Here is a 24754-nt window from a genome sequence, read left to right on the forward strand (position 1 = left end):
GGCATGCCCACCAGGGGGCGATGCTCTGCCCATCTGGGTCATTGCTCTGTTGCAACCAGAGCCATTCTAGTGCCTGAGGCAGAGGCCACGGAGCCATCCCCAGCGCCTGGGCCAACTTTGTTCCAATGGAGCTTTGGCTGCAGGAGGGGAAGAGAGAGAGAGAGAAAGGAGAGGGGAAAGGGTGGAGAAGCAGATGAGCCATTCTCCTATGTGCGCTGACCGGGAATCAAACCCAGGACTTCCACATGCCGGCCGACGCTCTACCACTGAGCCAGCTGGCCAGGGCTTTTTTGTTCTTAATGTTATATTTTCACAAATCACTAAGCATTATGTAAATATTAGATAACTCTTAAGGAGGCAATGTGTTGTTGAAAAAGTGTAACTATTGGAAACATACTAAGAAAGGGTTAGAATTCAGGCTTTTCCATTTAAAACTTGTGTGCTCCTAGAAAAATGAAGTAAAAACTCTTAGTGCCTCAGTTTGTTGAATATAAATTGGGGATAATATTTGCAGAGTTAATAAGAGGATTAGACTTCTTTTTCACATTTGAAGAATAATTTTGTATAGGGTTCAGAATTTTAGTTTGGTGTTTTTTTTCCCCCAACACTAAATATTTTACTTTACTTTCTTGCTTGCATTGTTTCTCGGAAATCAGGTGTAATTCTTTTCTTTGTCCCCTATAGTTAAGGTGCTTTAGTCCCACTCTGGTTCCTCTCAGGAACTTTTCTTTATCTTTGATTTTCTGTGGTTTGAATATGGTTTGCGTAGCTGTAGTCCTGTTTGTTGTTCTCAGACCTTCCTGCATTTGTTGTTTGGTATCTGACATTAATGTGGGGAAATTCTCAGTCAGTATTGTTTCTAATATTTTTCTGTTCTCCTTCTGCTACTCTTTTGTAGTTGTCCCACAGTCCTTGGATATTCTTTTCTTAAAATCTTTTTCTCTCTGCTTTTCAGTTTTGAAAGTTACTATTGAGATGCCCTCAAGCTCAAGATTCTTTCCTCACCATGTCCAGTTTACTAATAAACCCATTAACAGTAGTCTTCATTTCTTTTACAGTGTTTATGATCTCATAGCATTTATTTGGTTATTTCTTAGGATTTACATCTCGCCATGGCTGGGTAGCAGTTAGTTAGAGTGTTGTCTCAATATGCTAAAGTTGTGGATTCGATCCCCGGTCAGGGCACATACAAGAATCAACCAGTGAGTGTATAAATAAGTGGAGCAGCCAGTCTACTATATGTTTCTCTCTCCATCTCATTCTCCCTCTCCCTCCCTTTCTCTCTCTCTAAAAATCAGTAAATAAAATTTAAAAAAATTTTCATCTCTCTGCTTACATTACTAATCTGTTCTTGCTTTTTGTCTACTTTATCCATTATAGCCTTTAGCATATTAATCAATCATAATTGTAAATTTCTAATGTGATAATTCCAAATTTCAGCCATATCTGACTCTTTCTTAGGAGATAAATAAGTTTTATGTATGAAAATGAACATGCCTTTTCTATTATTGCAAGGCTTCTAGTGAGTCAGTGTGAGTGTGGTGGTCATGTGTTTCGGCAGTCCGGTCAGGGATTGCTGTTTTTTTAAATTGTTGTTGCTGTGATTGCCCTTAGTACCCCGCAGACTTCCAATTCCTTTGCTCTTAAATTACGTTTAGGGTGAGGCGTGTTTTTCCAGAGGCACTGGAGCTGTGTGTGCTCCGTTGATCCCCCTTTGTGTCTGCCTCGCTACACTCTTTGTCTCCCCCAGGAGTAAACTGTTGTTACTTGTCACTTTATTTTTCCTAGGGTGGTGGTAGGCGGGTGGAGACAGGTGAAGAGAGGAAGATAGTCTTTGTTGTTCTGGTTCCTCCTCACTCTGGGCAGGGGTGTCTCTGGGGAAGGGTGGTCCAGCCTTCCTGGTAACCCTGCCCCTCCCCTTCTGTAGGGTTTCCTTGTAATCTGGGCCAGTGCATATTCCTGACTCTCCTTTAGTGTTAGAGGGCTTTTTCTGTGCCCTTTCCACAGCTGCGCTGGCTGTTCCCTTTCTCTGTCCCTTAGAAAGATGGTGTTTGCTGTCTTCCCTCCCCCTCCACTTAAGGCTTGTGTTTTGTGGGAAGTTAGGAGAGTCTCTCGGGACTGCTGCTCCCTCCCTCAGACTTGTACCTAGAGTGAGGCCTGTCTCCAAGCCTGCTTTGAACATCAGGTGAGGTCTATGGAACAGAGCCTGTGAGTGAGCATGAATTCCCCTTGAGCTTTTGGCTCCTAGGGGTGCTGTACTCATACTCTAACCAACCTTCAGCCTTCTCTAATTTATTATAGGCTTTTGTTGAATTCTTCTTCTCTGCTTGTATGTCATTCAGTGCTCCAGGTAAACAAGTGCTAGTCTTTTGTCTCTCCTTGAGTTAATTTCTGGTTAGTTGGTTGCCCTCTGATAGGTTGAAGTGCAGCTGTGATTTTTGCAGATTATCCAGCTATTGCTTGATTTTAGGGTTGAAAAGCAGTGCTCTTTCCAATTCTATATACTAAGCAAAAGCATTTCCTCACTACCTTTTGGTTTTAATTTAAGAGATACAGGAAAGTTCCCTCTTAGACATGAGACTTACTCCTTTGGTGTTTAAACTGTCCTATTTATTTATTTATTTATAGACGTTTTCAAGGCTCTTCAATTTTTCTTTTCATCATCTACAAATGTTTCTTCTAACATTTTATTATTACTTCTTTCAGTTAACTATTATTTTTAAGGCGACTTGTTGTGAATATCCTTTTGTGCTATCTGGCATAATTTGCTATTCAGAAAAATCAGTATTGTCCGATTCCCTTCCTAGAAGAATAGCTGAGATGCAGGAGGGTATTAATTAGCTTTGGAGTTTTCAAATTCCTAGTTCTGTTAAAAAATATTTGAGATTTCAGTAAACAAAGAAATAATATAAGATTCATGAAATAAATGTTTTAAAAATATTTTTTGATGAGTCAGCCCTATATTCTTTGTGTGTTTTTTTAATCTGGTCATTTTGTACATACCTGATGTTAAAAGGAAATATAAATAAACTGAGTACCCTTGTTCCTAGAACAGCAAAAGTAGGTATGTAAGGGACATTATATATGGTGTAACTAAAGAGTGGGTTAGTTATGCTTTCTAAATCGAAAGGCAATTCAGTTGTGAGATTTCAGTTGTTACTCAAGGAACATCTTTGACTAATCAGTGAAAGTTTAGTAAATTCCAGTTTTTATTTTCTTATTAGCTGCAAAATACTATTTAATCTGTTTATTCTCCCTAATTCTTTTTAAAGTGGAGTATTCTAAAGACTAAATTTTTATAAGTGAAAAGAAAATGAAAAATCTCCCCTTATGTAAGAAATACTACATTGAGCTTTTCAGGTTAATTAAGATCATGGTATCCTATTCATTGATGATTAGCTTTCTTGGACAAGATAGAATTGAAATAATATCCTAGAGATAGTTTTACCAAATGGTTAAAAACAGTTCTTTGGCCTGACCAGGTAGTGGTGCAGTGGATAGACCCTAAGCCAGGGACGCTGAGGACCCAACTTTGAAACTCCAAGGTCACCATCTCGAACACAGCCTCACCAGCTTGAGCGCAGGGTCACCAGTTTGAGTGTGGGGTCATAGACTTGACCCCATGGTTGCTGGCTTTAACCCAAAGGTCACTGGCTTTTGAAGCCCAAGGTCACTGGCTCGAACAACAGGGCACTGGCTCTGCTGGAGCGCCCCCCCCCCCCATCAAGGCACATAGGAGAAAGCAATCAATGAACAACTAAAGTGCCTCTACTACAGTGGTTCTCAACCTGTGGGTCGCGACCCCCGGGGTCGTGACCCACAGGTTGAGAACCGCTGCTCTACTAAGAGTTGATGCTTCTCATCTCTCTCCCTTTCTGCCTGTCTGCCTCTCTCTCTCTAAAAATAAAAAAAACAAAAACAGAAAAACAATTAGCTTTATAGATACACAGATCAATCTCAACATTTTTGTTGCCACCTCTGTATTTAGGTCACTTAACCTCTCTAGATCTGCTTATTCATCAGTAAAATGGAGTTAATATTAGTGCCCACCTCATGGCAGTATTATAAGCATTGAATGGGTAATGCATTGCCCCTGGCACATAAAGTTTAACAAAGGCTAGCTATCATCACAAAATACAGAGTTAATTAAGTACAGAGGACCCAGAGCTTGAATCCAGGTTGTGGTATAGTTTTTAAATTGTCTAAGTTTAAAAATTCATTCTATGTGACTTTTCCTTAAGCTCTTCTACTTTTGGCAGAGTAGAAAATGAGAAGACGAAATACAGGGTCTCTTGCATCCCGGTTCCATGCTTTTTCATGTAGATTAGTCTAGTGAGTAAGTAGTTCTTAATAGGTTTTAAATTTTAGACTCCATTATGAATCTAAAATCTTTTGAGTCCTCTTTCTAAGAAAAGTACAGATATGCAAAATGTTATGTGCAGTTTGTGTGGGCTCATGGTTCTACGTTTTAAAGCCAATTTCAGCACAGAATTATTAGAGGGAAAATGGAGTTGGTTTCAATAATCTTGCATCCCAAAGTAACAAAAACAAGGAAAGTAGCTGTACTTCATAGGTTCCTTTTTATTTGAATGCCTGTATAGCATTAAGAATTTTATGTATTACTTTGTTCTAGTGAAGTTACCAACAATGTCCCAGAAAATTTCAAGATCTTATCAAAAGCCAAATGTCATCTCTGTAGGTAGAATATTAATTCTGTGAACAAAACAGTTTTAGTGCACTTATACCAGTATGATAGAGGTTCCAGTAAGTAACATTTATTAATTGCTTACTGTGTACCTGAAGATATTCTGCTGTGCACTTGACATGTATTATTTCATACATATAAGAATAGTTCCATTCATATATCCATTTTGCAAATAGAAAAATCTCAAATTTAGGCTTAGATTTTACTTGAAGTTACACAATTTTAAATGGGAGAGTCTAGATGCAAACCCAGGTCTGTCTCTATAGCTACATGCTCTTAACTATTACATTAGTTACCAGAGGTAAAATGTTTAGTATTTTAGTGAAGTTGTGCCCCCTTTGTCATGGTTAAAAGTGAAATTACTGTTAACTTTTTTGAAATAAATTGCTTGTCTTCCTTGCTTCCCCAAACTGTGGTTGTAATTAATATCTCTGTTGATATGTTATATGAAATTAACTTGATAAGATCATACAAATCTATTTTCTGAGATTTATTATGATAAATTAGGGAAGAACTTTAAAATATTTCATTTACTATTGATTTTAGAGAGAGAGGAAGGGAGAGAAAGAGAGAGACAGAAGAAGGGAGGGAGAGAGAGGGAGAAAGAAATTTTGTTGTTCCACTTATTTATGTACTCATTGGTTGTTTATTGTATGTGCCTGACCTGGCATATCAGGGCGATGCTGTAACCAACTAAGCTATCCGGCCAGGGCTAGGGAAGAACTTTTAAAATTAAAATAATAATATTGGCAGAATATTATTTAAAGACATTGAACCAAAAACAACTAGCATATTTGAGATTCAGTTTTCCAGGAGGCTTTGATCTGGAAGAGCCAGGGAGGCAAGTAATAGGAAGCTTTTATTATTTGTTTATTTATTCTGATGAGGAAGTAGATTATTTAGGTGGGTTTATTATGAATAAATATTCACAGGACTGTAACTACTTCATTGTAAACTGAGGCAGATTACAGTTTAAAATGTAAGTTACATAATAATTTATAATAAATTACATAAAAATAAATAGATTACAACAGAAACTTAGCTTGAATCAATTGGTACTATATTTTCTAACTATTTCTGCTCTTTCTGCTTTGGCTTAAAATGGCTATGAAGAAGCTGTGTTATTTAAACAGTCTGCTTTCTAATTCTTCCTGTATGTGAGACTCACCACCTTTGGCTTTAGATGCCAGGAGAGGTCCTACAGCCCCAAGGATGTTTTTTCTCCTTTCTTTTCCTGTGACTCAGGCTCAGGTAGAGCCCTCCTCCTGGGAGTTTTCCGTCCCTCTCAGAGCTCCTCAGCCTTTCCTGGCTTTCTCCTCAAGCTTCTCAGACAAACTTCTAGTTCATGTGATGATTGCATTGCTTGTTAATTTACACTTTACAGAGTTTTCTACTATTTGGTATATGGGAAATTATTTATACTTAATATGCTTTTTAGCACTGTGACTAGCTCATTTTCTTTTTGCATACAAGTTTATTAAGAACTTATATTTTAGGCTTTTAGCAGGGAATGCATCCCCTTATTATAAAATTGTTTTTACAGAAGAGACAGATTTCACCTTTTAAAATCATTTTGAGGCCCTGGCCGGTTGGCTCAGTGGTAGAACGTCAGCCTGGTGTTCAGGAGTCCCAGGTTCGATTCCCGGCCAGGGCACACAGGAGAAGCGCCCATCTGCTTCTCCACCCCTCCCCCTCTCCTTCCTCTCTGTTTCTCTCTTCCCCTCCCACAGCTAAGGCTCCATTGGAGCAGAGTTGGCCTGGGCGCTGAGGATGGCTCTGTGACCTCTGCCTTAGCCGCTAGAATGGCTCTGGTTGCAACAGAGCATCGCCCCCTGGTGGGCGTGCTGGGTGGATCCCGGTTGGACGCATGCGGGAGTCTCACTGCCTCCCATTTCCAACTTCAGAAAAATACCAAAAAAAAATCATTTTGATATAAAGAACCCTATCAGTGACTGCTTTGTATAGTTAAAAATGAGGCAACCTTTTAAAAATTTGAATGTGATTGATTTTGTAATAATTTAGATATATTAGGTAAAGTTCAGATAGTTAAATAGATGCTGGTATATGGAGTTTGTATCTCAGAGAAATTTGAAGTGTTTCAAAATAATCATTTTTTTTAGCATGGCAAATGTACAAAGAAATGAATTTTGCTGTTTCCTTGTCCAGAAACAGAAATATCAGTTAAGTAAGGCAAACAAGTTCTTTTGAAAGATACTTAGCCTGCTTATAGTGTAAAAGTAGAAAAAATGGGTTTCAAAGACTTTGAGGTTTCCATTTGATCAATTTAATCTAACTGTACATTTATATGTACTCACTATACATACCAAACAGGAAGGTGAACTAATTTGAATGTTCTTTCATTTGTATTTGAAAGCAATATTTTAGAAATATTTTCATTTTAGTAGGACTGCTTAATTTTAAAACATATTCTGTACCTTCTAATAGATTTCTTAGCTAGAAGTTATTAGGCAAGTTTAACTTCTAAAATATATCCACATGTTGGTAACTGAAGTAGCTGTTGTGAAGCCTTTTTTTTTTTTTTTTTTTCAGTGAGGGGAGGGGAGGCAGAGATAGCTTCCTCCATGCGCCATGACCAGGTTCCACCCAGCAAGCCCACTCCTGCTCTGCCTATCTGGGGTGTTGCTCCATTCTGAGCTCTTCTTAGTGCCTGAGGTGGAGGCCATGGAACCATCTTCAGTGCCTGGAGCCAACTTTGCTCCAATGGAACCATGGCTGCAGGAGTAGAAGAGAGAGAGAAGTGAGAGGGGGAGGGGTAGAGAAGCAGATGGGCACTTTTTCTGTGTGCCCTGACCAGGAATCAAACCTGGGACATCTACATGCCTGGCCGATACTCTACCTCTGAGCCAACGGCCAGGGCTGTTGTGAAGCCTTTAGATGTTATTTTATATATGAAGCCCTTATTCAGAGTATATACTGCATATGTAATTTTAACCATTTTGATATTCTGGTTTCTTGGTGCACAGTTAATAAAGTAAAAAGCGTTACAAGAAAAAAATATTAAGTTATAGTCTCATTCTCTACCAAAGGGACAAGGAAATAGAAATATATTTTAAAAGTATCTACTTCAAAACCATAGAAAAACATTGATTATTAAAAGTGGTAATTGTTTACCTAGTGAGCCTGGAGAGAAGCAGCATACATGGGTTCCTATTTGGTATTAAAATAGCATTCTATATTGTTGACTTTATTGTAATTGCCTATTTGTTTTTTGATGTAATTTTTTTAAGTTTTGTCATTAATATATTACTGATAGACTTGCTGTAAAAGTGGAACCATTTGATTTAAATCTGACTGATTTAGAAACCATTATTCATGAATCATTAAATCTGCTCTTTTGCCCTTCAAAGAAAAGGCTGATTCTAGAGCTGGGGCAGAGAAGATACAAGATAAATATGTATCAAGTACTTAAGCAAACAGATTCTAAAGATGGAAGACTTTAAGCAACCAAATAAGTAATGATAGTGTTTAATTTTAACTGAAAGAGTTAAATATCCACGAGTCCATACTGACAAAAACAAATGATTAATAAATCAATGGAGCTGAAGGGACAAATCTTCCTTACAGAAGACTGTCAAATAATAAGTGTAGATTCTACTCCTTCTACAGGTTGGGCTTGATTGTCCTCTGAGTGTGGGACGGACTTAGTGACTCATCTTAAAAGCTGAGAACATGTTTGCCAGGCAGAAAAGAGGATTGTGTCAGGCATTCTATTGAGATAACAAGACATGCTATTCCAGTTCAGAGCTGTGGGAGCAGAGGATACATGTATGTATAATAAAGAGATGGACATGCTATTTCAGTTCAGAGCTATGGGAACAGGTTACATGTATGTATAATAAAGAGGAGGACATACTGTTCCAGTTCAGAGCTGTGGGAGCAGAGGTTACATGTATGTATAATAAAGAGGTGGACGTACTGTTCCAGTTCAGAGCTGTGGGAGCGGAGGTTACATGTATGTATAATAAAGAGCTGGACGTACTGTTCCAGTTCAGAGCTGTGGGAGCGGAGGTTACATGTATGTATAATAAAGGGATGGATGTACTGTTCCAGTTCAGAGCTGTGGGAGCGGAGGTTACATGTATGTATAATAAAGAGGTGGACGTACTGTTCCAGTTCAGAGCTGTGGGAGCGGAGGTTACATGTATGTATAATAAAGAGGTGGACGTACTGTTCCAGTTCAGAGCTGTGAGAGCGGAGGTTACATGTATGTATAATAAAGAAGTGGACGTACTGTTCCAGTTCAGAGCTGTGGGAGCGGAGGTTACATGTATGTATAATAAAGAGGTGGACGTACTGTTCCAGTTCAGAGCTGTGGGAGCGGAGGTTACATGTATGTATAATAAAGAGATGGATGTACTGTTCCAGTTCAGAGCTGTGGGAGCGGAGGTTACATGTATGTATAATAAAGAGGTGGACGTACTGTTCCAGTTCAGAGCTGTGGGAGCGGAGGTTACATGTATGTATAATAAAGAGGTGGACGTACTGTTCCAGTTCAGAGCTGTGAGAGCGTCGGTTACATGTATGTATAATAAAGAAGTGGACGTACTGTTCCAGTTCAGAGCTGTGGGAGCGGAGGTTACATGTATGTATAATAAAGAGGTAGATGTACTGTTCCAGTACAGAGCTGTGGGAGCGGAGGTTACATGTATGTATAATAAAGAGGTGGACGTACTGTTCCAGTTCAGAGCTGTGGGAGCGGAGGTTACATGTATGTGTAATAAAGGGATGGACGTACTGTTCCAGTTCAGAGCTGTGGGAGCGGAAGTTACATGTATGTATAATAAAGAGGTGGACGTACTGTTCCAGTTCAGAGCTGTGGGAACAGGTTACATGTATGTATAATAAAGAGGTGGACGTACTGTTCCAGTTCAGAGCTGTGGGAGCGGAGGTTACATGTATGTATAATAAAGGGATGGACGTACTGTTCCAGTTCAGAGCTGTGGGAGTGGAGGTTACATGTATGTATAATAAAGGGGTGGACGTACTGTTCCAGTTCAGAGCTGAGGGAGCGGAGGTTACATGTATGTATAATAAAGGGATGGACGTACTGTTCCAGTTCAGAGCTGTGGAAACAGGTTACATGTATGTATAATAAAGGGGTGGACGTACTGTTCCAGTTCAGAGCTGTGGGAGCGGAGGTTACATGTATGTATAATAAAGGGGTGGACGTACTGTTCCAGTTCCGAGCTGTGGGAACAGGTTACATGTATGTATAATAAAGGGGTGGACGTACTGTTCCAGTTCAGAGCTGTGGAAACAGGTTACATGTATGTATAATAAAGAGGTGGACGTACTGTTCCAGTTCAGATCTGTGGGAGCGGAGGTTACATGTATGTATAATAAAGAGGTGGACGTACTGTTCCAGTTCAGAGCTGTGGGAGCGGAGGTTACATGTATGTATAATAAAGAGGTGGACGTACTGTTCCAGTTCAGAGCTGTGGGAGCGGAGGTTACATGTATGTATAATAAAGAGGTGGACGTACTGTTCCAGTTCAGAGCTGTGGGAGCGGAGGTTACATGTATGTATAATAAAGGGGTGGACGTACTGTTCCAGTTCCGAGCTGTGGGAACAGGTTACATGTATGTATAATAAAGGGGTGGACGTACTGTTCCAGTTCAGAGCTGTGGGAGTGGAGGTTACATGTATGTATAATAAAGGGGTGGACGTACTGTTCCAGTTCAGAGCTGTGGGAGCGGAGGTTACATGTATGTATAATAAAGGGGTGGACGTACTGTTCCAGTTCCGAGCTGTGGGAACAGGTTACATGTATGTATAATAAAGGGATGGACGTACTGTTCCAGTTCAGAGCTGTGGAAACAGGTTACATGTATGTATAATAAAGGGGTGGACATACTGTTCCAGTTCAGAGCTGTGGGAGCGGAGGTTACATGTATGTATAATAAAGAGGTGGACGTACTGTTCCAGTTCAGAGCTGTGGGAGCGGAGGTTACATGTACGTATAATAAAGAGGTGGACGTACTGTTCCAGTTCAGAGCTGTGGGAGTGGAGGTTACATGTATGTATAATAAAGGGATGGATGTACTGTTCCAGTTCAGAGCTGTGGGAGCGGAGGTTACATGTATGTATAATAAAGAGGTGGACGTACTGTTCCAGTTCAGAGCTGTGGGAGCGGAGGTTACATGTATGTATAATAAAGAGGTGGACGTACTGTTCCAGTTCAGAGCTGTGGGAGCGGAGGTTACATGTATGTATAATAAAGAGGTGGACGTACTGTTCGAGTTCAGAGCTGTGGGAGCGGAGGTTACATGTATGTATAATAAAGAGGTGGACGTACTGTTCCAGTTCAGAGCTGTGGGAGCGGAGGTTACATGTATGTATAATAAAGGGATGGACGTACTGTTCCAGTTCAGAGCTGTGGGAGCGGAAGTTACATGTATGTATAATAAAGAGGTGGACGTACTGTTCCAGTTCAGAGCTGTGGGAACAGGTTACATGTATGTATAATAAAGAGGTGGACGTACTGTTCCAGTTCAGAGCTGTGGGAGCGGAGGTTACATGTATGTATAATAAAGGGGATGGACGTACTGTTCCAGTTCAGAGCTGTGGGAGTGGAGGTTACATGTATGTATAATAAAGGGGTGGACGTACTGTTCCAGTTCAGAGCTGAGGGAGCGGAGGTTACATGTATGTATAATAAAGGGATGGATGTACTGTTCCAGTTCAGAGCTGTGGGAGCGGAGGTTACATGTATGTATAATAAAGAGGTGGACGTACTGTTCCAGTTCAGAGCTGTGAGAGCGGAGGTTACATGTATGTATAATAAAGAAGTGGACGTACTGTTCCAGTTCAGAGCTGTGGGAGCGGAGGTTACATGTATGTATAATAAAGAGGTGGACGTACTGTTCCAGTTCAGAGCTGTGGGAGCGGAGGTTACATGTATGTATAATAAAGGGATGGATGTACTGTTCCAGTTCAGAGCTGTGGGAGCGGAGGTTACATGTATGTATAATAAAGAGGTGGACGTACTGTTCCAGTTCAGAGCTGTGGGAGCGGAGGTTACATGTATGTATAATAAAGAGGTGGACGTACTGTTCCAGTTCAGAGCTGTGAGAGCGGAGGTTACATGTATGTATAATAAAGAAGTGGACGTACTGTTCCAGTTCAGAGCTGTGGGAGCGGAGGTTACATGTATGTATAATAAAGAGGTAGATGTACTGTTCCAGTACAGAGCTGTGGGAGCGGAGGTTACATGTATGTATAATAAAGAGGTGGACGTACTGTTCCAGTTCAGAGCTGTGGGAGCGGAGGTTACATGTATGTATAATAAAGAGGTGGACGTACTGTTCCAGTTCAGAGCTGTGGGAGCGGAGGTTACATGTATGTATAATAAAGAGGTGGACGTACTGTTCCAGTTCAGAGCTGTGGGAGCGGAGGTTACATGTATGTATAATAAAGGGATGGACGTACTGTTCCAGTTCAGAGCTGTGGGAGCGGAAGTTACATGTATGTATAATAAAGAGGTGAACGTACTGTTCCAGTTCAGAGCTGTGGGAACAGGTTACATGTATGTATAATAAAGAGGTGGACGTACTGTTCCAGTTCAGAGCTGTGGGAGCGGAGGTTACATGTATGTATAATAAAGGGGATGGACGTACTGTTCCAGTTCAGAGCTGTGGGAGTGGAGGTTACATGTATGTATAATAAAGGGGTGGACGTACTGTTCCAGTTCAGAGCTGAGGGAGCGGAGGTTACATGTATGTATAATAAAGGGATGGATGTACTGTTCCAGTTCAGAGCCGTGGGAGCGGAGGTTACATGTATGTATAATAAAGAGGTGGACGTACTGTTCCAGTTCAGAGCTGTGGGAGCGGAGGTTACATGTATGTGTAATAAAGGGATGGACGTACTGTTCCAGTTCAGAGCTGTGGGAGCGGAAGTTACATGTTTGTATAATAAAGAGGTGGACGTACTGTTCCAGTTCAGAGCTGTGGGAACAGGTTACATGTATGTATAATAAAGAGGTGGACGTACTGTTCCAGTTCAGAGCTGTGGGAGCGGAGGTTACATGTATGTATAATAAAGGGATGGACGTACTGTTCCAGTTCAGAGCTGTGGGAGTGGAGGTTACATGTATGTATAATAAAGGGGTGGACGTACTGTTCCAGTTCAGAGCTGAGGGAGCGGAGGTTAGATGTATGTATAATAAAGGGATGGACGTACTGTTCCAGTTCAGAGCTGTGGCAACAGGTTACATGTATGTATAATAAAGGGGTGGACGTACTGTTCCAGTTCAGAGCTGTGGGAGCGGAGGTTACATGTATGTATAATAAAGGGGTGGACGTACTGTTCCAGTTCCGAGCTGTGGGAACAGGTTACATGTATGTATAATAAAGGGGTGGACGTACTGTTCCAGTTCAGAGCTGTGGAAACAGGTTACATGTATGTATAATAAAGGGGTGGACATACTGTTCCAGTTCAGAGCTGTGGGAGCGGATGTTACATGTATGTATAATAAAGAGGTGGACGTACTGTTCCAGTTCAGAGCTGTGGGAGCGGAGGTTACATGTATGTATAATAAAGAGGTGGACGTACTGTTCCAGTTCAGAGCTGTGGGAGCGGAGGTTACATGTATGTATAATAAAGAGGTGGACGTACTGTTCCAGTTCAGAGCTGTGGGAGCGGAGGTTACATGTATGTATAATAAAGGGGTGGACGTACTGTTCCAGTTCCGAGCTGTGGGAACAGGTTACATGTATGTATAATAAAGGGGTGGACGTACTGTTCCAGTTCAGAGCTGTGGGAGTGGAGGTTACATGTATGTATAATAAAGGGGTGGACGTACTGTTCCAGTTCAGAGCTGAGGGAGCGGAGGTTACATGTATGTATAATAAAGGGATGGACGTACTGTTCCAGTTCAGAGCTGTGGCAACAGGTTACATGTATGTATAATAAAGGGGTGGACGTACTGTTCCAGTTCAGAGCTGTGGGAGCGGAGGTTACATGTATGTATAATAAAGGGGTGGACGTACTGTTCCAGTTCCGAGCTGTGGGAACAGGTTACATGTATGTATAATAAAGGGATGGACGTACTCTTCCAGTTCAGAGCTGTGGAAACAGGTTACATGTATGTATAATAAAGGGGTGGACATACTGTTCCAGTTCAGAGCTGTGGGAGCGGAGGTTACATGTATGTATAATAAAGAGGTGGACGTACTGTTCCAGTTCAGAGCTGTGGGAGCGGAGGTTACATGTACGTATAATAAAGAGGTGGACGTACTGTTCCAGTTCAGAGCTGTGGGAGCGGAGGTTACATGTATGTATAATAAAGGGATGGATGTACTGTTCCAGTTCAGAGCTCTGGGAGCGGAGGTTACATGTATGTATAATAAAGAGGTGGACGTACTGTTCCAGTTCAGAGCTGTGGGAGCGGAGGTTACATGTATGTATAATAAAGAGGTGGACGTACTGTTCCAGTTCAGAGCTGTGGGAGCGGAGGTTACATGTATGTATAATAAAGAGGTGGACGTACTGTTCCAGTTCAGAGCTGTGGGAGCGGAGGTTACATGTATGTATAATAAAGGGATGGACGTACTGTTCCAGTTCAGAGCTGTGGGAGCGGAAGTTACATGTATGTATAATAAAGAGGTGGACGTACTGTTCCAGTTCAGAGCTGTGGGAACAGGTTACATGTATGTATAATAAAGAGGTGGACGTACTGTTCCAGTTCAGAGCTGTGGGAGCGGAGGTTACATGTATGTATAATAAAGGGGATGGACGTACTGTTCCAGTTCAGAGCTGTGGGAGTGGAGGTTACATGTATGTATAATAAAGGGGTGGACGTACTGTTCCAGTTCAGAGCTGTGGGAACAGGTTACATGTATGTATAATAAAGAAGTGGACGTACTGCTTCGGTTCAGAGCTGTGGGAGCGGAGGTTACATGTATGTATAATAAAGAAGTGGACGTACTGCTCCGGTTCAGAACTGTGGGAGCGGAGGTTACATGTATGTATAATAAAGGGGTGGACGTACTGTTCCAGTTCAGAGCTGTGGGAGTGGAGGTTACATGTATGTATAATAAAGGGGTGGACGTACTGTTCCAGTTCAGAGCTATGGGAGCGGAGGTTACATGTATGTATAATAAAGAGGTGGACGTACTGTTCCAGTTCAGAGCTGTGGGAGCGTAGGTTACATGTATGTATAATAAAGGGGTGGACGTACTGTTCCAGTTCAGAGCTGTGGGAGCGGAGGTTACATGTATGTATAATAAAGAGGTGGACATACTGCTCCAGTTCAGAGCTGTGGGAACAGGTTACATGTATGTATAATACATGTAACCTATGGGAGCGGAGGTTACATGTATGTATAATAAAGAGGTGGATGTGCATGTTGGACTTCATCCTGCCATCAGTGGTTCTCAAACATTAGAAGATATAAGAATCACTTAGAAGCTTTCATGTAAAAAATAATTTTACAATATGACATAAAGGAGGTGGATCTTGAAATAAGAGACAGCAGCCGTGTAGATCCAAGAAGTGACAGAAGTGGAAGGAAGTAGTATTCTGGAAGCCAAGGTCAAACAGTGTTTAAGCACCATTAAGTAAAAAGTGATTCTTCAGAAATTTGGTTTAGAAATTCATAGAATACTTATGACTTTGAAGTACCTCTGGAAGGGAGTATATAAGAAACCAAGTTAGAGTGGATTGAGAAGTGAATGAGAAGAGAGAGGTAGAGGAAATCAGTGGTAAAACACTCCTTTAAGATTTTTATTATTGATGGGAAGGAGGGGGAACATAGAGGAAGTGGAAATTTTAGCAGTGGAGACCGAGTTCTGTTTGAAGATGACAACTATGTTTATGCACTTACAGGAAGTGCCTAGTGGAAGCAGTGAAGACAAGTTAGGGAGAGGGTAAGTCATTACTGAAGTACAGTGCTCTGGAGGAACTAGAATGATAGGGTGAAGATTTCTTAGTAAGTGTTAGTTTTGAAAAGATATACTTCTTCCTCACAGCTAGGCAGCAGGGAAGGTTGGTGGTACCATAGAGAGCAGGACATTGAGGTTTATTTCTATGGCTTCTGTTTTTCTCTCAGATGAAGGAAACAGTTTTATGCTGAGATTAAATCAAAACATTAAGGGCATTGGAAAGTGTGTTTTGGATTTGGAATAGTCACTATGATGAATAGAAAATGGAGTAAGCTCAGGACAGTTGAAAATCTTGTGAAACAAATCAAATCTAATGATATGTTAACCCTTTGAGTAGTGAGTTTTTTTCATGCTTGCTGACCCTGGAAGTGAATTTTTTTCAAAAAATGAAATTAGTTCCAATTACAGTTGTATTAACTTAAAGTCATGTATGTTTGATAACCAATTTATGGAAACAAGAACATTTGCCTTTTTTTTAATGTTGCCTTACACATTTTTAAAATAAAATTTTTTAACGTGTTTATTAAAATCATGAGGATGTTCATGAATGTTCATACTACTCAAAGGGTTAAAAAGATACTATGTTATGATCAAGTGGATGGAACTTATTCCAGGGATTTAATAATTCATTAATGGATGGGAAAACTCAATATTATTACATTGTGAATTCTATCAGATGGATCTATAGATGTAATGTAGTTCCAATAAAAATCCCAGTGGACTGTTTTATAGAAATGATCAAGGTGATTCTAAAAGGTAAATAGAAATGTAAAAGCCTAGAATAGTTAAAACTTTGAAAAAGGACATCAGAGTTGGAAGACTAACACTATCGAATTTGAAGACATTAGGAAATTCCAGTAATCTTAATTATGTGATATTGATATAAAAGTAGACAAATAGAACGGGACAGAATATAATATCCAGAAATAAGCCCACCCATATATACCATATCCCCCCATGTATAAAACAATCCCATGTATATAAGACACACCTTAATTTGGGGGCCAGAAATTTGAAAAAAAAAATGTATTACATAAAGTTATTGAACTCAAGTTTTATTCATCATAAAATTCATACAACTCTTCATCCACGTGAAAAAGTGGGAAATGCAAGTAAAAAGTCTACAACCACTGTATAAGACACATCCAGTTTTTAGATCCCAAATTTTTTGGAAAAGGATGTGTATTATACATGGGGAAATACGGTAGATTACTGACTTTTTTTTTTTTAGCAATGGGGAAGGGTTATGGAGAGCGGAAGGGAGAGAGGAAAGAAGCATCAACTCCTAGTTGCAGCAATTTAGTTGTTCATGGATTGCTTCCCATACATGCCTTGACCAGGCAGCTCAAGTCAAGCCAGTGAAACCTTGTTCAAGCCAGTGACCTTGGGCTTTAAGCCAGCGACAGTGGGATCATGTTGATGATCCCTCACTCAAACTGGCAACCGTGCGCTCAAGCTGGTCAGCCTGTACTTAAGATGAGCCTGAGGTAATGCAGTGCAGAAAGAACCAGTTTTTAAAGAAAAGATGCTGGAATAATTGGATAACCATATGCAAAACTAATAAAAGAAGAACTACACAAAACCCAAAAACAACAAACTAATTCATACCTTAAACAATTTTTTAAAAATTAACTCAAAAAAGGGACACAGACATAAATAAATGTAAAACCAAAAACTAAAAAATTTGTAGAGGAAAAACAGGAAGAAAAATCTGTGGGCTCTTGACTTTGGCAAAGATTTCTTGGATACAATAATAAAATCAAGATCCATAAAAACAAATGGATAAATTGGGGTCGTAAAAGGAAAAAACTTCTTTTTAAAGACATTCTTAAGAGAATGAAAAGACTAGCCACAGACTGGGAGAAAATCCTTCCAACCATGTATCTGACAAAGAACTTGTACCCAAACTCACAAAACTCAACAGTTAAAATCTCAGAAAAAGATTTGAACAGTTCACCAAAGATATTACATGCTTGACAAAAGCACATGGGAAGGTTCTCAGCAACATTAGGTATCAGGAAATTGCAGATTGAAACCAGATGAGATACCACTATATACCTGTTAGAATGGCTAAAATTTAAAGGAGTGATCACACCGACTATTTGATGTGGAGGAACTGAACACTCCCTGCCACTGTCAATGTAAAGTGGAACAAACGCTGTGGGAAACAGTTTGGCAGTTTCTTAAAAAGTTAAATGTATTCTTCCCGTGTATTCTAGCTATCCCACTTTTATATAGGTAGTTACCCAAGAGAAAAGGAAGTATTTATTCACATGAGGACTTACACATGAATGTCTATAACAGTTTTATTTATAATAGATTAAAAAACTAGAAACTGGCCTGACCTGTGGTGGCGCAGTGGATAAAGCGTCGACCTGGAAATGCTGAGGTCGCCGGTTCAAAACCCTGGGCTTGCCTGGTCAAGGCACATATGGGAGTTGATGCTTCCTGCTCCTCCCCCTTCTCTCTCTCTGTCTCTCTCTTCTCTCCCTCTCTCTCTCCTTTCTAAAATGAATAAATAAAATAAATAAATAAATAAATAAAATTAAAAAAATAAAATAAAACTTCAGATTTAAAAAAAAACAAAAAAAACTAGAAACAATCCAAATGTCTATCAACAGGCCAGTGAATAAAATGGACACATGCAACATGAATGAATCTCAAAATAATTGTGCTGAGTGAAAGAGGGAGACAAGAAAAAAGTATATAGTGTGTGGTCCCATTTATATAAAACTCTAAAATATGAAAACTATAGTGAGAAAACAGTGGGGTGGGGAGGGAGGGATTACTCACATGCAGAAGGAAACTTGGGATATGCTTGCTATTTTTATTGGAGAAGGTTCACTGGTGTGTATGTGTATGTATATGTGTGTGTGTGTATGTCAAACCATCAAATTGTACATTCCAAATATTTGCAGTGTATTGTTAATTATAATTCAGTGAAGCTATTTAATAAAAAAAAAGTAAATCAATTTTTTTGTCAACATTTTGTGGTACAACTGGAAATCAAAAGGACAAAGTGCAATAATGAAAGCAGTGTCATCTAGTGTTGGGATGAAGGGTTCACATAAATCATGCTACTGTAATTTCAAACCTCAGTTGCCACTGGTATTTTAAAAAATATTTTTATTTTTTAATGTGGAGTGTCAGTCTGCATGTATTGAGAAAAATGACATTTTCCTTTTTTTTCTTCTCCCCTTTTTATAAAAAGGAGTGACAGTTCATTCAGATTCTTTGTATTCTTCTTCGTCTATATTTGTCAGTTTGCTGTGCATGTTCTACAGGCTGCAGGATTTCACAACTGGGGCAACTGGTAAGTCATTTAATTACTGTAGTTAATCTGTTCATCTAGTATCTTTATGTAATTTTTGACTTCCTAAAAATATTTAACAGAGGAAAGCCAGATTAGCAAAAGTAAACAAAAGTTAAAACTGCATTTTTTAGTATTTAAAAATTTTCTAAGGCATACCCTTTGGACAAACCATTCTTTTTGAAAATTATGTTTCCATTTTTAAAAACAGCACATTATGTCTAGTTTAAATAAAATGTGTATATAGAGTGAGAAGGAGATTGAGGAGTGATATATATAACGGAGGGCCAAAGATAATGGGAAGGAGAGAAAAAATTCAAGGATTTTAAGAAGAAGAAGACCCATTATGTGAAAAGCACTATTTTAGGTATACAAACATGTTTTTCAAATACACACATTTGCACATGGACACATGTCTTTGAAAAGTGGAACCACTACATACATATATAGACTTTTTTTTCTTTTTTATTAAATTTTTTGGGATGACATTGGTTAATAAGATTATATAGCTGTCAGGTGTACAATTCTGTAACACACGGTCATGGTATTGTGCTTTCACCACCCCAGGTCAGGTCTCCTCCGTCGCTGTCCTTCCCGCCGTACCCTCCTCTACCTATGCCCACCCCCTTTCTCTCTAGTGATCACCATACTGTTGTCTGTGTCTGTGAGGTTTTTGTTTATTTGTTTGTTTTAGATTTTATTTGCTTTATCCCTTCACTTTTTTCACCCAGTCCTGCCACCCTCCTCCTCTCTGACAGCTGTCAGACTGCTATTTGTATCTATGAATCTGTTTCTATTTTGTCTGTTAGTTTATTTTGTTCATTAGAGTCCACATGTGAGTGAAATCATGGTACTTGTCTTTCTTTGACTGGCTTATTTCCCTTAGCATAATGCTCTCCAGATTCATCTATGCTGTTGCAAAGCGTAAGATTTCCTTCTTATATATAGCTGAATAGTTTTCCATTTGTAAATGTATGAGTTTTTTTATTCACTCATTTATTGATGAACACTTGGGCTACTTCCAAATCTCTACATATATTTTTAAACAATAGAATCATTCTCAGCATAGCAAAACGGTCACTCAGTGGGGGACCCTCAGTAATGGACACTATTTGGACCCAGGCTTTGAGGTAACAGCAGGTCTATATCTCTATACCCCCTGGAGGAAACATTCCATGAATGAAACGGCAGGTGGGAGAGTACATGTCTCTACAGTTAGAGCTCCCTCTCTCCTTTCTCTTATAATTGAGTTGTATACAGTTGAATTCTTGTAAGCTAAAAGCGTTTATGGGACTGATATGCTGCACTTTGTACATAAACTAAAATGATCACATAACTAGAGTGTATTGAGGACTTACATTTAGTATGCACTACTGAAGCAGTAGTGACTGGCAGTCAGACAGCTGTCTGTAACTTGCAGATCCTCATGGGCACATATATACATTCAGGGAATTTATATAGGTATTTTAAACCAGTTCTAGGGAAAAGTAGCATTTGTTATTATTTTAAATAGTCTTTGGCATTTGAGGGAACAGAAATGCTTTGAATGTTTAATTAAAAAACTTGTTAACAGCACAAGTTTTTCATTATGAAATTAATGTCTTGCTTTTTAGCACAAACTTAGAAAACATGTTAAAATTGAGCATAACCATGTGTGTGGTAATGAAATAGCAAGGAGTCTGCTGGTGAGGGTATATACAGGATGATCTGTTTTAAGATAGACCTCATGTAATTCAGCATTTTTAAAAAAAATTAAACTGTTTGGCCCTGGCCGGTTGGCTCAGTGGTAGAGTGTCAGCCTGGCGTGCAGAAGTCCCGGGTTTGATTCCTGGCCAGGGCACACAGGAGAAGCGCCCATCTGCTTCTCCACCCCTCCCCCTCTCCTTCCTCTCTGTCTCTCTCTTCCCCTCCCGCAGCCGAGGCTCCATTGGAGCAAAGATGGCCCGGGCGCTGGGGATGGCTCCTTGGCCTCTGCCCCAGGCGCTAGAGTGGCTCTGGTCGCAACAGAGCGACGCCCCGAAGGGGCAGAACATCGCCCCCCGGATGGGCAGAGCGTCGCCCCCTGGTGGGCGTGCCGGGTGGATCCTGGTCGGGCGCATGCGGGAGTCTGTCTGACTGTCTCTCCCCGTTTCCAGCTTCAGAAAAATACAAAAAAAAAAAAAAAAAATTAAACTGTTTATTTTAAGTTAAGTGTAGATTCACATACTGTTATAAGAAATAATGCCTAAAGATCCCAGGTACTCTCTACCCAGTTTTCCCCAGTGGAAATATCTTGGCAAAACTATGGTATAATAATATTATTTTACATTCCCACCAACAGGGATGGCTTTACGAATAAAGCCACGATAAACATTTGTGAACAGATTTTTGTGTAAAACATTAGTTTTCACCTCTCTGTGATAAATACCCAAGATTATGATTGTTGGTTCATATGGAAGTTGCCTGTTGAGTGATTTTTAAGAAACTGACAGACTGTTTTCCAGAATGGCTATTCCATTTTACATTCCCACCAACAATGTGTAAGTGAGTCAGCCTCCACATCCTTACCAGCATTTGGTATTGCCACTTTTTATTTTAGCCGTCCTGTTAGGTCTGTAGTGGTAGCTAATTGAGATTTTAATTTGTATATACCTAATGAGTCATGATGTTGAACTCATGTGCTTAGTTGTGATCTTTGTATCCGTATTGGTGAAATATTTCTTAGTGTCTTTTGCCCATTTTTTCTATTTTTCTTTTAACTATTGAGCTTTGAAAGTTCTTTCATATTCTGGATGCTGATCTTTTGTTGCATATATGGTTTGAAATATTTTCTTCCATAATTAAGCAGACTTTAAAATTAACTTTTAAAGAAAGTGATAATGAACTGCTTGGTTTATAAAATCTGCCTGACCAGGCCATGGCAGAGTGGATAGAGTGTCAGACTGGGATGCAAAGGACCCAGGTTCAAGCCTCAAGGTCTCCAACTTAAGCGTGGGATCATAGACATGACCCCATGGTCACTGGCTTGAGCCCAGAGGTCACTGGCTTGAGCAAGGGGTCACTCACTCTGCTTGAGCCCCCTGGTCAAGGCACATATAAGAAAGTACTCACTGAACAACTAAGGAGCCGCAACAAAGAATTTGATGCTTCTCATCTCTCTCCCTCCCTGCCTGTCTGTCCCTGTCTGTTCCTGTCTCTCTCTCTTTCTCTCTCTCTCTCTCTCACTAAAATATATATATATATATTTTACATATATATATCTACTCTATATAGAGATATATATAGAGAGATATATGTGTGTGTATATGTATATATATAAATAGAAATATATATAAAAAGTCTGATGGTATACACCTAAGGTTGGAGTTTGATGTCTGGGTTTGAATTCAGACTATGCTGTTTATTAGCTGTGTGACCTTGGCAGATACTGAGTATCACTGTGATTCAGTTCCCTCCTGCAAGATAAGGATTAACAACAGCATTATTGTATTGTATTGTTGTGAGAATTAAATGAGTTAACACGTATAAAGAACATGAACATTGTTTAGCTCATAAGAGCTAAATGTTAGTTATGTTATTTTTTTAAAGGACTGCATTTACTTATTTGCCTGTTTATACTTTTTATTACTTCATAGTGGTTGGATTTCATCCCTTACTGGTCTCAACCAAAGTATTCCTGTTGGAATCATGATGATAATCATAGCAGCACTTTTCACCGCATCAGCAGTCATCTCACTAGTTATGTTTAAAAAAGTAAGTGAAACTTTGCAAATTATTATAGTGAAACTCATTTTCCCATTTGCTCTTACTTTAGTGTAATCACAAGCATTTCTTTTTGTTGTTCTGCAGTTTTGCTGTCTGAGAATTACTTTTTCCAGTTAAAAAGTTGTTAATAAAATTTTTTAGAAAATTACATCACATTTTAAAGTTTCTGTAAAAAGGACATATTTTAAAGTCCTATTAATTGAAGTCTTTTTTCATCTATTTAAGAGTCAATCTGGTTTTTAAAATTTGATTATTTTTTATATATTCTGATTTTTAAAAATATTAAGTATATTAGCCTTGTTAATGAAGTGTGGTATGTGCATTTGTTTTTGTTTTTTATTTTTTTGACAGAGATAGTGTCAGAGGAAGGGAGAGAGATGAGAAGCATCAATTCTTCGTTGCAATTCCTTAGTTGTTCAGTGATTGCTTTCTCATATGTGCCTTGATCTGGGGGCTACATCAGAGCGAGTGACCCCTTGCTCAATCCAGCAACCTTGGGCTCAAGCTGGTGAGCCTTGCTCAAACCAAATGAGCCCACGCTCAAGCTGGTGACCTTGGGGTTTTGAACCTGGGTCCTCCGTGTCCCAGTCTGACTTCACTGCACCATGGCCTGGTCAGGTGGCATATTTTTTATTTATATTTTTTATTAATTGGGAGGCAGAGAGGCAGAGAGATAGACTCCTACCATGCACCCTGACCTGGATCCATCTGGCAAGCTGTCTATGGGGTGATGGTCTACCTATCTGAGGTGTTGCTGTGTTGCTGGGCAACCAAGCTATTTTTTTTTTTTTTTTCATTTTTCTGAAGCTGGAAACAGGGAGAGACAGTCAGACAGACTCCCGCATGCGCCCGACCGGGATCCACCCGGCACGCCCACCAGGGGCGACGCTCTGCCCACCAGGGGGCGATGCTCTGCCCATCCTGGGCGTCGCCATGTTGCGACCAGAGCCACTCTAGCGCCTGGGGCAGAGGCCACAGAGCCATCCCCAGCGCCCGGGCCAACTTTGCTCCAATGGAGCCTTGGCTGCGGAAGGGGACGAGAGAGACAGAGAGGAAAGCGCGGCGGAGGGGTGGAGAAGCAAATGGGCGCTTCTCCTATGTGCCCTGGCCGGGAATCGAACCCGGGTCCTCCGCACGCTAGGCCAACGCTCTACCGCTGAGCCAACAGCCAGGGCAACCAAGCTATTTTAGCATGTGAGGTGAGGCCATGGAGCCATCCTCAGCTCCTGGGGCCAACTTGCTTTAATCATTTGAGCCATGGTTGCCAGAGAAGAAGAGAGAGAGAGAGAAAGAAGGGGGTGGGGAGGGTAGAGAAGTAGATGGTTGATTCTCCTGTGTGCCCTGACAGGGAATTGAAGCTGGGACTTTCATATGCCGGGCTGATGCCTACACTGAGCCAACTGGCCAGGGCCATTTTATTTGTTTTTAAAATTTATTTATTTTTTATTTTAATTTATTTTTTTTACAGGGACAGAGAGAAGTCAGAGAGAGGGATAGACAGGGACAGACAGACAGGAACGGAGAGAGAGATGAGAAGCATCAGTCATCAGTTTTTTGTTGCGACACCTTAGTTGTTCATTGATTGCTTTCTCATATGTGCCTTGACCGTGGACCTTCAGCAGACCAAGTAACCCCTTGCTCAAGCCAGCGACCTTGGGTCCAAGCTGGTAAGCTTTTTTGCTCAAGCCAGATGAGCCCGAATTCAAGCTGGCAACCTCGGGGTCTTGAATCTGGGTCCTCTGCATCCCAGTCCGACACTTTGTCCACTACGTCAAGCAAAAAAATTTTTTATTTTTTAAAATTTTATTTTTATTTTTAGTGAGAGGAGAAGAGGCAGAGAGATAGGATCTCACACCTGGATGAGGATTCACCTGGCAAGCCCACTAGGGGGTGATGCTCTGCCCATCTGAGGCCATTGCTTCATTTTTTAGTGTTTGAAGCAGGAGCAACGGAGCCATCCTCTGTGCCCAAGGCCAACTTGCTTGAACCAATCGAGCCATGGCTGTGGAAGGGGAAGAGAGTGGGGAGGGGTGGAGAAGCAGATGGACGCTTCTCTTGTGAGCCCTGACCGGGAATCGAACCTGCGACTT

The 24754-nt window shown here is 40.2% G+C and overlaps 1 protein-coding gene across 3 annotated transcripts in view; it reads left to right on the forward strand.

Moving 5' to 3' along the window:
• The window catches only part of SCAMP1 (secretory carrier membrane protein 1), a 132167-nt gene that overhangs the window by 87702 nt on the left and 19711 nt on the right, over nt 1-24754 (forward strand). For all 3 annotated transcript variants that reach the window (XM_066273627.1, XM_066273628.1, XM_066273630.1), the window contains 2 exons: nt 18822-18923; nt 22535-22652. In XM_066273627.1, coding sequence (XP_066129724.1) covers nt 18822-18923; nt 22535-22652 — 220 coding nt within the window. The remainder of the gene's footprint in view (nt 1-18821; nt 18924-22534; nt 22653-24754) is intronic.

Source organism: Saccopteryx bilineata, chromosome 4 (genome assembly GCF_036850765.1).
Source record: "Saccopteryx bilineata isolate mSacBil1 chromosome 4, mSacBil1_pri_phased_curated, whole genome shotgun sequence".
Classification (NCBI taxonomy): Eukaryota; Metazoa; Chordata; class Mammalia; order Chiroptera; family Emballonuridae; genus Saccopteryx; species Saccopteryx bilineata.